Raw genomic sequence first — 15,019 nt, forward strand, 5'->3', positions numbered from 1 at the left:
CTGCTGCTGTGTGAATGGCGACGCAGTCACAGTGAAGAGCAGAGAGCATATAAAAGGCCTGCTTTACAAATAAAAGGTTCAGAGGAGCAGAGTGGGAGATGACAGATAAAGACGGTGTTTGGCAGCTGTACGGAGAGTGAATATTTTGTAATACCACAGCCAGTCTTTGAAATGTGCATTTTTAACCAGTGTGTTTTTATTAAATAAACATGCTGTGTCACATGTTAGTGGAGACTGCTCTATTGGCACCATTCAGTGCTAAAACCCTGCATATCTACACACAGTAAGCAATGGAAATAGAGACTGTCAGTCAACAGAGTCAAAGACAACTGACATTTCTCGTGTAGTATTAAAGGGAGACTCTGATTGGACAGGGAAAGGTCAGTTAACTTGATGAAAGCAGAACTAGTCAGGCTGAAAACAGAAATAACTAAACAGAGTTCTGCTAGGTAGGGAGGGACCAAGAGGTACAAATTCATTCTCTTCATTCAAAATGCACTTCCTGTATCTTTGAGCCACTACCAATGTGTTGGACGCATGTCTGTTCTCGTAAAAAACATTTGCAAAGCCAATATTGAGAATATTTTTGGAATGTGCATTGTTTATGTCCATGTCCTCTTCCCTGCCTTTACTGGCACATTGTTGTGTTGCTTGGCACGCTACTGCCGCCAACTGTTACTCTGTTAACCTGCAACAAATCTTCCTTCACGGAGGTTAGAATGATCAGTGTGAAGGTTTGCGCCACATCATACAGAGTAGTAAACAAAAATGACGCAACTGCTTTTCTGGTTACAGCTCTTCAATTTTTGGACCGCTCATCATTGATGGATGAGAATTATTATTGATGGCCGTTATCCAAGACACAGCAGCAATGCTGGCAGTGTGGACACGCGTGCGTGCGTGCGAGCTGCAGCAGCAGTTCAGCGAGGTAGGTAGACATCGTGCACAGGTGAAAGAAACAGAGTCTGATAAAGTTTGTTGTACCAAATGTTTTTTGTGGTCATTCTTCCACACCTTACTTTGGCCTTACAGGTACTACAAATTGGACCGAAGGCAGGGTGTGTGTGTGTGTGTGTGTGTGTGTGTGTGTGTGTGTGTGTGCCGCATGAGTGTAAATTTGACCTTCACAGAATCAGATATTTGAGACTGATCAGCCGATCACGCTTAAAACCGGCCTTTTCAGATCGGCGGCCGATGGACCGGTGCATATCTACTGTCAGTATAAACACTGTAAAGTTCAACAGCACCGCAAACTGCAGCCTTAGAAAATGATCATACAGGTCATCATCAACATCTCTCTAAAACAGCACCACTGTATGAGACTATATTAGTGTTAGTTAGATGCACTTCATAAAGTTGAGTGTAAGTTGTCAGCTTCATCAGAACTTGTTTCGTACTGGGTGCGTTTTGCAGCGCTGGTATTTACTCAGGTTTTCCGATGTGCAGCACATTTCTTCATGCTGTATGTGTTGTCACATTGGTGTTTCGTAGTTTGCTGTTGTACCTTATTTAACTACAGGATTTTTCAAAATATGACATATGTGTTGTCTAGGTGATTAAGCTCTTTTCTTCTAGTGCTTGTTGTTATTTTATCCATTTTTATCTGTTTGCTTAAGTGTCACTAATCACCTAGAAGTTAGTTACCTAGTTCCAATTAAAAATGTTCAATGTTCAAAATGTTTTTTTAGTTCTGTTAACACCTCTGCTAATTCCATTCTCCTCCACTGTCTTGAAGGCTAGGCTATGGTGATCAAGAAATATATGTTTTTATGATCTGTGTGAATCCATTGTTTATAAGACTCAAGTGAGCTGTAAGGAACGCTGCTATTTTGGTCCAATACCACTAAGGTGAAGAGAAAGGTTCAGTAATCTGCAGTGAAGGGCTGCGTATGGCTGGCTACTGAGTCTAATGAATAGCCGTCCCTGCAGACAGGCTGTGCGAGTGCTGCACTTGACAGCAGCGACTCCTTCACTCACACCCTCAGCCCTGAAAGATGACCGCAGGAGGCTGATTTCTCTTCACCTCTCCACGCAGGCCGAGGGCCACGGCTACATGCATGAGGACCACAGAAGAGGGCTTTAAGTGCAACAGTTCACACGGACTGTTGACCTCAAGACAACTGGAACGGTCCATGCGAGCTCCTCCAATCGCTCCATTTGTGTTGGTGGGACATGACGACTGTGTGACCCCTGTCTGCCTGAGAGAGCCTGCGAGGATGTGGAAAAATAACTAGCTACCTTCCTCGGCAACAGCACTGATGGATCAGCAACGGCGTTCAGTATATGGTGACTACGGAGGGTGAACATATGCTAATAGCTATGATACATATATTGTAGTAAAAGGCTGATTTCTTAGTCAGGCTGTATAAATATTTTGGCACCAGACTTATTTAAGCCCACACACTTTCACTTGTATATAAAGGCTGTGCAGCAAAATAAATGGTGCTAAAATGCAGCAACACAGAATTCTGGGGGAATTGTTGGAGGGGTGGAGACGGGGTTGGTTGGGTAAGAATGCTCATCTACTAGAAGCAAACTTGTTTATTTTCTTTCAGAACTAAGGGATTTTTTAAATATACTTATTAGTAGTTCTTTACCTTTAAAGTGTGTATATGTGTGTTGCACAGGGGCAGAGTGGGACATTTCATTTTACCAGGAAATAAAATGTATTATTAATTAATAATAATTATCTATATATCATATATCTATATCTAATTTTCCTTTTTAATTCTAGCCTTCTGTGCTCCACCTTTCTCCTTTCTCTTTTTGCTGCTGCTTCCAAACTAATGTGAACAGTGAACACACACATTCCCTGGATAACACCAACATGTATCTGGTAGCTCTGCAGGAGCCTGAAGGAGAGTCCATAGCTGTTATTGGCTCATTAGCTGACCAAGTAACACAGAGGTTGTACCACTTGAGGAGGGGCTGCTCATTTACCCCCTTACCACGCACACTGGGAGAGACAAGGGGCTGCGAGTGCACAGTTTACACCTGCTGGATGGCGCAGCAAGGTAGACTGCTGTTATATAACGCAATATCTACACAATAATCAGTCTGGCCCCCTCACTGTACTGATCTATGTTCTCACTACTCCACTGTACAAACGGTGTGCAGACATTGTGCAGAGATGTACTACAGCAGAGGAGAGAAGATACTCTGGCCTATGTTCCTTTTTATTTAAGGATAAAAAAAAAGATTAAAAAAAATAAATAAAACGTTCAATTTTTTTTCACTGTTGATCTCTTTCTCCTCTGGTTCTCCTTCTTCACGTAGTTTATGATATTTCATCTACAGACGACACGTCCTTCCACAGGAAACTGACCCCTGACATGAAGCTGTGTATTTAGCCTTAAAATAGCTCCTCTGAGTTTGCAGAAAACTGGTGCCTTCGAGATTAATGTCAGTAAGACAAAGATATGGTTGTTTGTAGCAGGGTTTTACTGGACGACGCGGCCAGTTTGCCTTAGTGACCAACATGCTCAAACTGTACAAACATATCGAAACATCTTGATGAACATTTTCTATGTCTGTTTCTACTCTTCAATTTTTTTTTTTTTTTTTTACAGGCATTTCCCAAAGGAACACTCAAGACCGAATCCATGCACACTCAATGTTGGTGGAGCCTGCTGACTGCTGAATACACTTTAAAGTATCATGCCTAATTACACTGTCTGTAAACTGTGCTGTATATTACAAATACACAAGCTGTTGCTCTCGGATTCTGGCAGACACGAAAAAGAAAAGTTTTTGGTTCTTTTAGTTGTTGGATTCTCACAACTTTGTACAAGTGAGTAGGAGGGCTGTTCATCTACAATCTTTCCAGTATCTTCTGCTTTAGGTGAAGAAATTTTAAAAAGGCTTCAGGATGGATTTTTATGATTGTCTCAGCTTTTACGATGGAAAACAGGGGCCCAGACTACTGCCTGAGCTTTGCTAAATGTATTACTTATTAGTGTTAGTATTTTCAAGAAGTGCTTGAGAATCATAATTTTCTTAGGAGAGAGATGAAAGTTTCAGAGTTAATCAATGTTAAATGTTAAAAAATGTTTAAAAAACATTGGAACACAGTTAGTTGAAGCTGAATGCTTAATCTCTCCGTCAGAAGAACAGATAAAGCAAGAGACAGACACTTCTCATCTTTTATTCTCTCAATCTGAGGCTCTGAGCTCTGGGAGGTACCGCAGGGTGCCTGCACAACTCTTTTATTTCAAGTCCAATCAGCATTTTTAATGAAAAAAAAAAAAAAAATGTAAATCTTCCTCCCAGAATTCAATTTCATGTTGTAATCCATACTTTATTTTGTTCATTTTATAGTTTTATGACTGTCCTGTGTTGTCTACCCAGATGTGGTCCTGTTAACATAATTGTTTTCTATATTAAATGCTGTTGTGCTGCTTTTATGTTTTTGGGAGTTAATTTTCCACTTTGGTAGAAAACAACAATAACGTTGCATTTTATTTTCTTCTATCCATCCCCTTTTTGAAAGGGGCTCCGTGTACCACCTTCACTGCACCACCTTTATCATGTGCTGACAGAAGAAACTATGAAAAACTGCAGCAAATTATTTACAACAACAACAGCAACAAGCAGCATGGAAGTTGAGAAACATGTAGACGTTTGTTGTCTTGTGAGACTCTGGTGAAGCTGCAGCTAATGTTAAACAGTGCTGGTTTATGACAGCTACTATAATCAGAAGTTACTGCAGCCTCTTGTTATGGAAACTAAGACTGAGGCAGCGTTTTTCTTCCAACAAACTAAGCGTGTGCTGTTATCTACTTCCTCACCGGTGTTTGGCACCACCAGTCGCCCTCCAGGGTGGCCGAACACGCCCGTGGTCCTCAGCTGCTCCTTGCCGGCGCTTAAGGGCCCGTTGAGGGTGAGCAGCCCCTTCTTGCGTCTGTCCATGGTGCTGCAGTAGTCCCGGCTCAGGTCCCGTGGGAAGGTCTCGGCGGGGGCTTTGGCGTGGAACTCCGCGCGTTCCGCCACACCTAGTGAAACCATAAAGGAGCTCTGAACTTTGACCTTGATGTCTGGCAGGGGGTCAAAGAGCTCTTTGTCTGTGCTGTCCTGGAAGCAGAGGGGAGTACTGTATGTCCGTCCCACTGTTAAGTCAGGCTGCATCGAGGAGTTGAGAAGCAGTGGGTTGCCTACAGAGATGGAGAGATAGCACAACCACACAGTCATCTGAAAGTCCTGCTCACACGGGACTCGCATTATGTGGGGAACTTGTTTAATTAATGAATCAAAGCCCAACCTCTGTGTTTCCTGAACAGCACTCACATGGGATAATGATATTCACTGATGTCCCAGATACAACTAAATAAGGTCAAGATTGTGTTATATTTCTTTCTCTTTTTTGTTATTTCTTGATTTAGCAAAGCAAAAGTTGAAATTCTAAGAAGTTTAAAAGCTGAAAATCGTGTCAAGAGTCAGTTTTCATGACAGGAAGAAGATGAAAGAAGAAATTAAATGTGCCACTCGGTTTTTGCATTGATTAAATATTAGCAGGGAATTTCTGTCTGCAGCACAATAGAGTACATTCCATTCAACAAAGCTGTTATTTTACAAAAAGCAGACATGGCAGATTTGACATTAAAAATCACCTTTAATCTCCAGAATTAATTAAAATTCCTGGATGTTCCCAGGTAACATTAATCCAGTTCAAATCAGGTTTAAGAGACACATCTCTGGGCTCCTTCTGCAATTTCCTGCAGCTGACCAGTGATGCTCCGGCATCAATTAAAACAACATGTCCAGGCAGGCGATCAGTGCATCAGGGGTAAGGGAGTGCAACCTGGACAGAAGGTCCAGGGCTCGGAGCCACAGTCGGTGCGTTAGATTTAATTACCAAGCGCACACACAGCTTGATCTCCATAATCCATCTGCTGGAGTCAGCTCCTCTGGACAGCGAGTCGTCCTCCTGAAGGACAGGAGGAAAGGCCATGAGGGGTCTAGGTGACTGCTCTGTAAATGAGGGGAGTCCTTCAGCTTCCAGTGTGGACCCAACAGCCCATGGAGGGGGGTCTTCATCTGTGGCCATTAGATGTGACGACGCTGCCAAACGGAGCGAGGAGTGCGCCGCATCGATCTGGCAGACTCAGACGTGCGGTGCCCCTTGATGAGCCATGCCAAGATAACGGCGAAGTCACTGAGTCCTTGCTGCCCAGCTGTTGCCTGGCGAGGGGTGCAAGGCGGGAGGCTAATGTTGGTTTATTTTTAGGGAAATCGTTAATTACTGGAGGCATGATTTGTGATGAGCATTTTGGGGTGTGTTCGTTTTGACTCGTTCTTCAAAAAGTCAACTTGCCGGTTGTTTTTGTTTAACATCTGAATTTTTGTGATATAAACTTTGGAAGAGAACCAGGAATTTATTCTTATTATCAGACGAGAAGAGGCCTCAGAGCCTCCTCTCTTCTGATTGGCTCACAGGTCGTGTTGTTACTACAGCTCCAGAGAGAAGCCTGAGAGGGGAGATGTGAAACTACACTGAGATGGTTTTCGGTTTTTAAAACAAATAAATAAAACTCAGGAAAAGCGGGTGTTTTTTTCAACATCATAAAGCGTAAAATGCAAAAGTAACTTGCCAAACTCTTACTTTCAAACACATAATTCTGTACTTTCATACAAAGCTCACTGCACTGAATCCCATGTTCAGTCCTCCTGTCAACTCTTACTCAACTTTCTTTGTGCTGTACTGATGTAATGTTTAATACAGATCTTCTGTTTGAGTGCTGTGTCAGATTTTGAGGCCAACATTGGGAGTACAGTGTTTTGTGTTATGAGTGTTCTCAAAATACTGTAATTGAACAAATGTCTGAACCACTTTTCCACAGTTGAAGGGGACGTCTTCAAATGTCTTATTTTGTCTGACCAATCCAGAGATATTCAGTTTACAGTTACAGTGTACAAAAGAGAGAAAAGCAGGAAGCTGGTTCCAGAAATGAGTTTTTGTTTGATAAATGACCTCGATGACTAATCAATTAATTTTTTATGTCTATCAAACAAGCCCAATATTCAACCTATCAATTCAGCCCCAACAGTGAGTATGTGGATTTCAATTCTGTATTCAATAGTAATATTGTTGCAGGGATTGGAGCTGTGACTTATGTGATCTTGCACATGGACTCTTATTCACTCGGTCACCGCGCTCCATGATTGCACCTGCATTATGAATGATACAGGGCGTGAGCAGATGTGATACATAATAACATTTTCAGGTAATTTCTACTAAGATAATGTCCCATAAAAATATATATATGCGCCATAAGAAATGAAAAGGTGTATTTTTTCATTTCTTAGCAGTCTCACAGTGACAGGGAACCCAGAGGCGACTCTGCGGATATTCCAGCTCTCGGTCGGAGCTGCAGCCCGGTGGACATTACCCCTCTGCAGCTGACATTCGATCACTGCTAAATTTTCTCCACTCCGGTCGAGTGGAGAATGATCTGATTATCGCTTGAGTGTGCATCTTTAAGAATGGCGCGGCGAAAATGGAATGGCAGTGGTGAGATGAGAGAAGTTAATGAAATGTACCTCAGGTTGAATACCTTGAGGGATAGGTTTGGAATTGGGCCTCTGATTAAAAATCACTCAGAAGGAGAAGTAATGCGGAGAGACAGGGTCAGGTCCAAAGACTCATTCAGCACTGTGCCTTACAGCCGCTCCGGCAGCAGAGAGCCATCCGAAAGCATTTAAGAACTTCTTTAAGTCATCACCTTTTTTTTTTTTTTCTTTGTGGCAATTATTAGGCATGAAAAAGCCACTGATTTGCAATTAAACACACACTTTTAAAGGCCCCCCCCCCCTAGAGGAAGCGTTTAATTTCCTGCTATGTTTATGAAAAGGACGGTAAAATGTTAACAATGCAGTCACAGCAGAAGTAGGCTGATATAAAATGCCTCAACAACTCCAAAACAAACTGGGGCTGCCGTGAGAAGAGAGAGAGGAGGAAGTGTTCTTCATTTCACGGGGAGCCTCGGCCGGCTGATAGAGAGGAAAATGGAGAGGAGTGATTGTGGCCGGTGGATGGGCAAGTCAGGGCCTGGACTAAGGCTAGGGCTCAGCGAGCAGAGAGCACGTGCTATTTACGAGATCATATAGGGAATTACTACCTGTGGATTGTGGACCCGACTCACCCCCCCCCCCCCCCCCTAATCCCCCTCACTCCCCTCATATCCCTCCAATCACGTGAGGAGGGGTGGGGCTCGAGCGACTCCCAGGGCCTTGGAGGAGCCGAGGGCACGGTGTGGGCTCCTGTGGGGCTTCTCATGGCGTTGTCACCGCGGCGGCGAGGATGGATCACCCATCGCCACGATGGCTATCACTTGCGGTAACCCAGAAGTGTCAGTGACAGTAATATGAATGCCTGTAGCGAGGCTGGCCGGGACAGCCACAGTCACATAACCAACTGAAGTTATTGCTGTGCACAACAAAAATTGAATTGATGTTCACTGTTCCATACCCCTCACATTTATCCATCAGAGGCTTAGGCCAGTGTAATCTGATGGAGGAGATTGGTTGCCTGACAGTCAAATGTGTGGTCCGCGGGGAGGGGACGGCGCGGCACCGGTGTCTATCAGAGATTGATTATCTCCTTTTTCACAATAACAGAGGAGCAGGTATGTCAAAATAGAAGGACAGATCCTTTCACTGATTATGGAGGTATAAATCCCAGGCAAATAGGGAGGCTGCACGGCACGCTGCTCCATGTAAACAAATCCCATCAATCACCGGGCCGGCGCTGTCGCAGAGGTCTTTGATGATGCTGGCTCTTGGCCTTGTGGATGTCGGCACGTGTCAGTGTGGAGTTGATGGCACTCGTTCTTACCTTGTCTGGTGGTCTTGAAGTTGAAAGACTGGAAACCCCCGGTGAGCGCGGAGGAGTCAATGACGTCCACTCCGTACTCGCTGTGGTTCTTCCTGTACAGCATGACGGCCACTACGAGGATCGCCACGGCGATGATGCCGGCTCCAAGACCCGAGTACAGAGCTATGTCGTTGGAGCCGTCCATACCTGCAACACACAAGACACATGGAAAAGGAGAGTTACTGGAAAATCTCATATAAAAGCTGGTACTGAAATAATGCTCGGGTCTCAAATGAAGAGCTGACGTGAACAAATAAAGGTCAGTTGCTAATACAGAAAAAAAACAAACAAAACAAAGATATACTTCCTCACATTTTCTCACATTAAAAGCCTACCTATAAAGGGAAGGCTCATAGACTTGAAGTGAAAGAAAGAGAGGGAAGCTTAATTGAGCTTCATTTATTGAGTTGAGCTTGCGGACATGATTTGCGCTGCGCTCGCTGCTCGGGTCAGCGCACTGTTCTGGGGACAGAGCAAACATAGGCAGAGTCTTTCATTGATAACATCAAAGATGTTTCTTTCCTGTGCTAAGAAGCAAGTGTTAGCACTGGCCTCACTAATAATAAAAAGAAGGGGAGCAGCAGGGAAGAGGCTATGGGTGCCCTCAGGTACAGAGAGCAGCTTGGGGAACTTAAGCTTGTGAAGGAGCTCCGTTTCCACAGCGACCAGTTTCCGGCCTACTTTCTGTGCCTGGCAGGATGCCTCATTTCTATTGGCATCTATCGGCCGAGCGGTGTGCCAGGGTGCAGCGGTCAAAGCTCAACTCATCAAACGGCATAAAACCGCCGTGGCGCAGCGCAAACCATTGGAAATAATGGGTTTCAGAAAGCCCCATAACACAAAAGCCAAAGTGGAGCTTCCGACATGATTCTTTGCTGTACTGGTGGAGTTAGTGCTGTGGAAATGAAAATTTCCCTGAATTCAGCAAGACCACAGGTAAACATGGAGGAAGTTCAGTTTGTAGTGACTAGAAATTAGAAATAATATCATGTCTCTGATACAAGGCTAAATAACGGCCATGTATGTGACAGTGTGTGCATGAGACAGTACGTAAATATGTTCTGCTGAGATTCCTCAAGCAACTGGGTCAGTTCTTTTCTACAGTGACGAAGGCAGCTTTGCCGAAAAAGTGTTCCACATAAAAGAGTGAGTTTGTGTTTGCTGTATTAATAAAGACCTCGACACAGTGAGGAGGAGATGGAAGAAGATCAGTGAAGACAGTGCTGTTATTATGGAGACATTCAAGGGCAAATACATGCAAGAGTTACAGTGTGTTACACCGGCTACAGCGTGGAAATGAAACGAGAAGGATGGAAAGTGGTAAGATGGAGCAGACCATCTGTCTTATCTCTCTATGCTACATTATGCACCACAGATAGGAATAAATGAGCATGTCCAGCAGTTAATCTAAACTGTTACATATCACACTCAAGCTGCTAACATGGAGGGTGATTAGCCTAACTGCCTTTAGACCCACCGGTCTATATCCAATAGCTATGATGGATATCTCCACAGTGACGGCAATTAGGAGCCCATGCGGTGCAGGTGGTGGTCACCGGTTGGACCAATCCGAGGCAAATTCATTTATAGTGTTCCTACCAAGGCGACCGCTCGACACATATCAGTTTAATGCACTACCTGTTCAATCATGCAAGGTTTCCTTAAAGCTGCTTAGAACACAGTAGGCACGACTTTTACTCTAATGTGGCAGGCTAATGAAAGCACTCAAGCTAGCACCTGACAATCACTTAGCCGGGCTAACTCCGGTGAGTGATTGAAAGCCGCCACAGGAATGTGAGGACAGCACCGTAAATTGGTCAAATTAGCTCGTTTGCAATGATTACAACCCATTAATCCTTCACAACATAGCACATGTTCACTTGTCACAACCAATATATCTCCTGGCTCAAAGTAGAAACACAGCTGTGATGTCACGGTTGTCATAAAAGTCGGGCACTGAATAATGACATGAATGCAAATGAGCACTTTGCTGGGTTAAAGCAGGAGTTGATCAGATCAAGGTGAACTAATTGTTGGTAATTCGTGATGTTTCTGTTTCCAGGGTGCGTGCCGAGTGAATGCAAATGACTGTCACTCCTTTTTCTGCTAAGTTTAAACTTTGAATATATCATCGCTCTTGCCCGCTGAATTCAAGGCATAACATATTAGTGGCAGGTGGGGACTGGGAGTTGAAGATGAAAGAAATTCACAGAGGAAGACTCACTTTGAGGTTTAACGTCATGTAGCAGCTTTCGATCTGCAAAGACAGAGAGATAGAATGAGACAAAGAGGAGAGAAAGTGGTGATTAAAGTCCGAGCCTATGTGAAGTGACTAACAAGTGTGAAAACCCTGAGCAGAGAGAAGCTCTTCTGCTGACTGTGCTCATAGATGACATACACTATCTGATAATGGCTGGGCAGGCATCATTACTGATTACTGTCCCCATATCACCATAGATAAAGGTGGCGAGGTGCAAACTGCTCAAACTGCTTGGAAATGCCTGAGTGGGCTAATCATCTCCCAACACAAGTCCAAAAGACAAGTCTGATTTATTCCAGAGGTATCAGGTCACACATATAGTTTTTTAAAAATTTAGAGTTTCTCCAAATGTAAATTATGGAAACCAACATGAACATTATAATCATAAGCACATTCTAGTAGAGCTGAACAACTTGAGGAAACGCCAGTCTTGTATTGGTGGTCTACATTGAAATGAACAACGTGCACTTGTGCCAACCTACAGAAGAGTATCGCTGCCACACAGGAAAAAGAAGAAGGGATCAGTATCGCATTATAATGTAAAAATTATTGTTATAACAACATATTTTCACGTTATAACATGATATTTTCCCATTATTATGAAAATACAAGCTCAACAAATTTCAAATCAAAAGACTTTTCTTGTTATAACAATATTCTATTTATATTGTAAGAACATTTTTTCATATATATATATATATAGAGAGAGAGAGAGATAGATATGAAAAAAATGTTCTATTCATATATATATATATATGTATATATATATATATTTGACGACATATTATTATAAGATGAAAATTGTCATGTTAAAACATGATAATTTCAAACTCATATTTGAATGAGGAAACAGTGTGGGGAGAATAAATTGAGGAATATGGCTCACTTAACGGATTTGATGACATTCTAATCTTGCGGTTATTGTCACAAACAACACCTCTCTCCTACCATAGTGAGGTAGACAACAAGCTACAAGCTACTTTTCATCAAAACGAGCTGGAGAAATGACACTGTTCTGTGCGTGCAGCCAACTGTGAGTCGAGTGTGCAGGGACCGTCTGCAAAGTGCAACCCCCGAAAACAGATACCACAAAACTGTTCAATAACTTCCTTCTTATGCACCATAGTGTCACAAAAATCCTGTCACACATCAACAGCCTCCTGTTGGTTATACTGCAGCACTTAGTTTATAGTATGTGTAGAACTTTTATTAGGAATAATATTCAATAATAAAAGTTCTTATCGTGATGAGCTTGTATGTCGCAATAACATGAAAACATATTGTTATAACGTGAAAAACATCTTGATATAACAATACATTTTTCATGTTATAACATGATACTGATCCCTTTTTCTTTTTCTGGCGTGGCAGCAATACGCTTCCGTACCAACCATAATAAATAAGAAATAAATGACAAATCACAAACTTCTACGTGAAGGAAAAAAACAATATAACAATGTAGTTGCTGTTGTGCAGATGTCCTCCCATTTCAAGCCAAACGAAATAAACAATGTTACTTGGCTACCTTTATATTGATAAAAATCTTTACATTTAAGAGTGGTGTTATATATATTCATAACAGCTGCTTAACTTGTATATTGGCTCATATAAGGGTCACTAAAATTTTTAGCTAGGAAAGTGATGTCAACAAATTATTATAATAAAGAAATGCTCTAAATCAACCTGTGTAAACCTGTTAAATAAATCTGCATGAGAAATTCAAGTTTGTGTATTTGTACAAAAAAAAAAAAAAATGAGATGCACCTCTTGTGATTTGAAAACCCTTCAAATCACAATTCTTATATAAAAATCACCATTCAGCCCTACGCTGCAGTCATTATTCATACTCGTGTCACACCAGTAAGTAAAACATTGGGATTTTGAAGTCATTGCATGTGCATGACCCAAACAGTGCAATGACATTTCATTCCAAACCTCAAGCATCATTCAAGAGTGAATGTCTGCACTTCTTACCCTGTGACAGATTCAGTACGACACACAATATGTCAAGTGAGCAGCACACAGGAGAAAGAGTGCTGACATTATCATGCACTGGGCATCTGTGTCAATCCACAGCGTGATTTCTTTCCAACACACACCTCCTGTTCAAACATGCTTGTGATAGTTTACCGTGAGTGTATGTATACACAGTATGATGATGAGAATGATAGGAAAATGATGAGAATGATGATGACGCCCAGCAGGGAGAGAGGCCTTACTCTGGGTACACAGTCCATCTGTGCAGTTCTCAGTGGCCTCGCTGTTCCCTTCGCACATCTTGCCTCGGTGTCTGGGTGCCGGGGAGTTGCATTCGCGACTCCGCTGCCTCTCGCACTGGTTGCTGCATACGGTCCATTCGCTCCACTCGTCCCAGCCTCCGTCAACTGCAACATGAGGATACACACACGTGTGGATTGACAGAGACTAGCTGTTGAGATTTACAGACATACCGCATGTGTATAAATTCAGAGAGAGAGAGAGAGTTCAACATCCGAAGATATATTCTATTTGCTGTTTCGTTTTTCTTTTTTCTTTTTTGAAAATGTATTGTGTCATCCTCATGCTGGATTCTGGACATGATTAGCCTAGCTTAGCAGGCCAAGACTGAAGGCAGAGGGAAACAAGTAACAGGCTAAATTCCCCTAAATTCATAAATTCACACTTTTCTATAAGGGTTTAAAATGGTAATTTGGTGGCCATATTTTTTAACTTTGTTCACAGGCAGGCGAGTTGTTTCCCAATGACTTTGGTCTTTTTACCTAAGCGGTCTCTCAATCAAAACAATAACAAAAGACGCTGTGAAGTAGCGTGCGATCATGGAAGTTGTTATCTTCACCACCATTGCCATCTGCTTTTCCTGGTTTGGATTCCTTCACCAGGAGCCAGATTTTCCACAGAGGTGTCCCCCTCTCCATAACAAACAGACCAGGGGATTAAAACCAGTATAAATACCCATAAAGCAGTTTCACTTTAAAAATCAGTGATTCACCAACGCACTTTGGCATCTAAGAGCTGAGCTGCCTAACGTTAGCCTTATTTCTTTGATAACTTAATATCCAGACGACCGATGAATAAAATCCTTCATCTGGTTAAAACATATAGTTGTAAACGACCATGTATGTGGCTTAAAATTGGATAAAAATTCAATTTTGAGCTTGTGGTAGGCAACTACAACATGGAAACATGTGCATAGGGGGATGATGAAACGGACGATTACCATGATTAAAATTTCTCTGGTTTGAGAATTGATGCAAACATTTAGGATAATGTATACAACTAACACATAACTTAGGTCTCGTCATTTTTAAGACGTTTTAATGTGTAAAAGTTACATATTGTAACTTTAAAGAAGCGGAAAGAAACCAGAAAAGCACATTCCCCAAAATATTGAACTGTTCCTTTAAAGTGAAAACAGTGATGTCCAAATATCAGACAAAGGACGAGTACTATCATCCATCAGATGTCTGCAGACACTGTCTCAACTTTCATTTTGGTGCTATATTTACTCACATTCAGCATTAAAATATGTCCTTAGTGGACACATATTCAGTATGACACACAATACACATGGTGATGTGCCGGTACAGCTTGAGGGACATTTTCTCCCCATTAACCCCGAAGCCTGTTTATATAATGGAATTTGATGCAAGGCTATGAAACCAAGACAGCTTGGTGCATGCTAATAGCTGGGATCCTTCCACCGTGCTCTGTCATCTGATCAAGGAAGAGCTCATCATGCTTAGCTTAACAAATATCGGGAGACCATATGGCGCCTGAAGATTTTTTGGCAGCAGTAATACAGTCTTGTGGGCGACGGAGGAGGTAATTTTCCTTTGTGATGTTCAACGGGCCCTACCTACGCTCAGCTTTTTTTTTTTTTTTTTTTTTTT

At 42.3% G+C, this 15,019-nt stretch overlaps 1 protein-coding gene across 1 annotated transcript in view; it reads right to left on the reverse strand.

The window, feature by feature from the left end:
* The window catches only part of unc5d (unc-5 netrin receptor D), a 113,227-nt gene that overhangs the window by 40,391 nt on the left and 57,817 nt on the right, over nucleotides 1-15,019 (reverse strand). The window contains exons 7-10 of the mRNA XM_022752957.1: nucleotides 13,349-13,513; nucleotides 11,094-11,126; nucleotides 8,831-9,016; nucleotides 4,788-5,150 (exon numbers count right to left, since the gene is read on the reverse strand). Of these exons, the coding sequence (XP_022608678.1) occupies nucleotides 4,788-5,150; nucleotides 8,831-9,016; nucleotides 11,094-11,126; nucleotides 13,349-13,513 (747 nt within the window). The remainder of the gene's footprint in view (nucleotides 1-4,787; nucleotides 5,151-8,830; nucleotides 9,017-11,093; nucleotides 11,127-13,348; nucleotides 13,514-15,019) is intronic.

The sequence above is a fragment of the Seriola dumerili genome, unplaced genomic scaffold (assembly GCF_002260705.1).
Source record: "Seriola dumerili isolate Sdu_G_001 unplaced genomic scaffold, Sdu_1.0 BDQW01000017.1, whole genome shotgun sequence".
NCBI classification, from domain to species: Eukaryota; Metazoa; Chordata; class Actinopteri; order Carangiformes; family Carangidae; genus Seriola; species Seriola dumerili.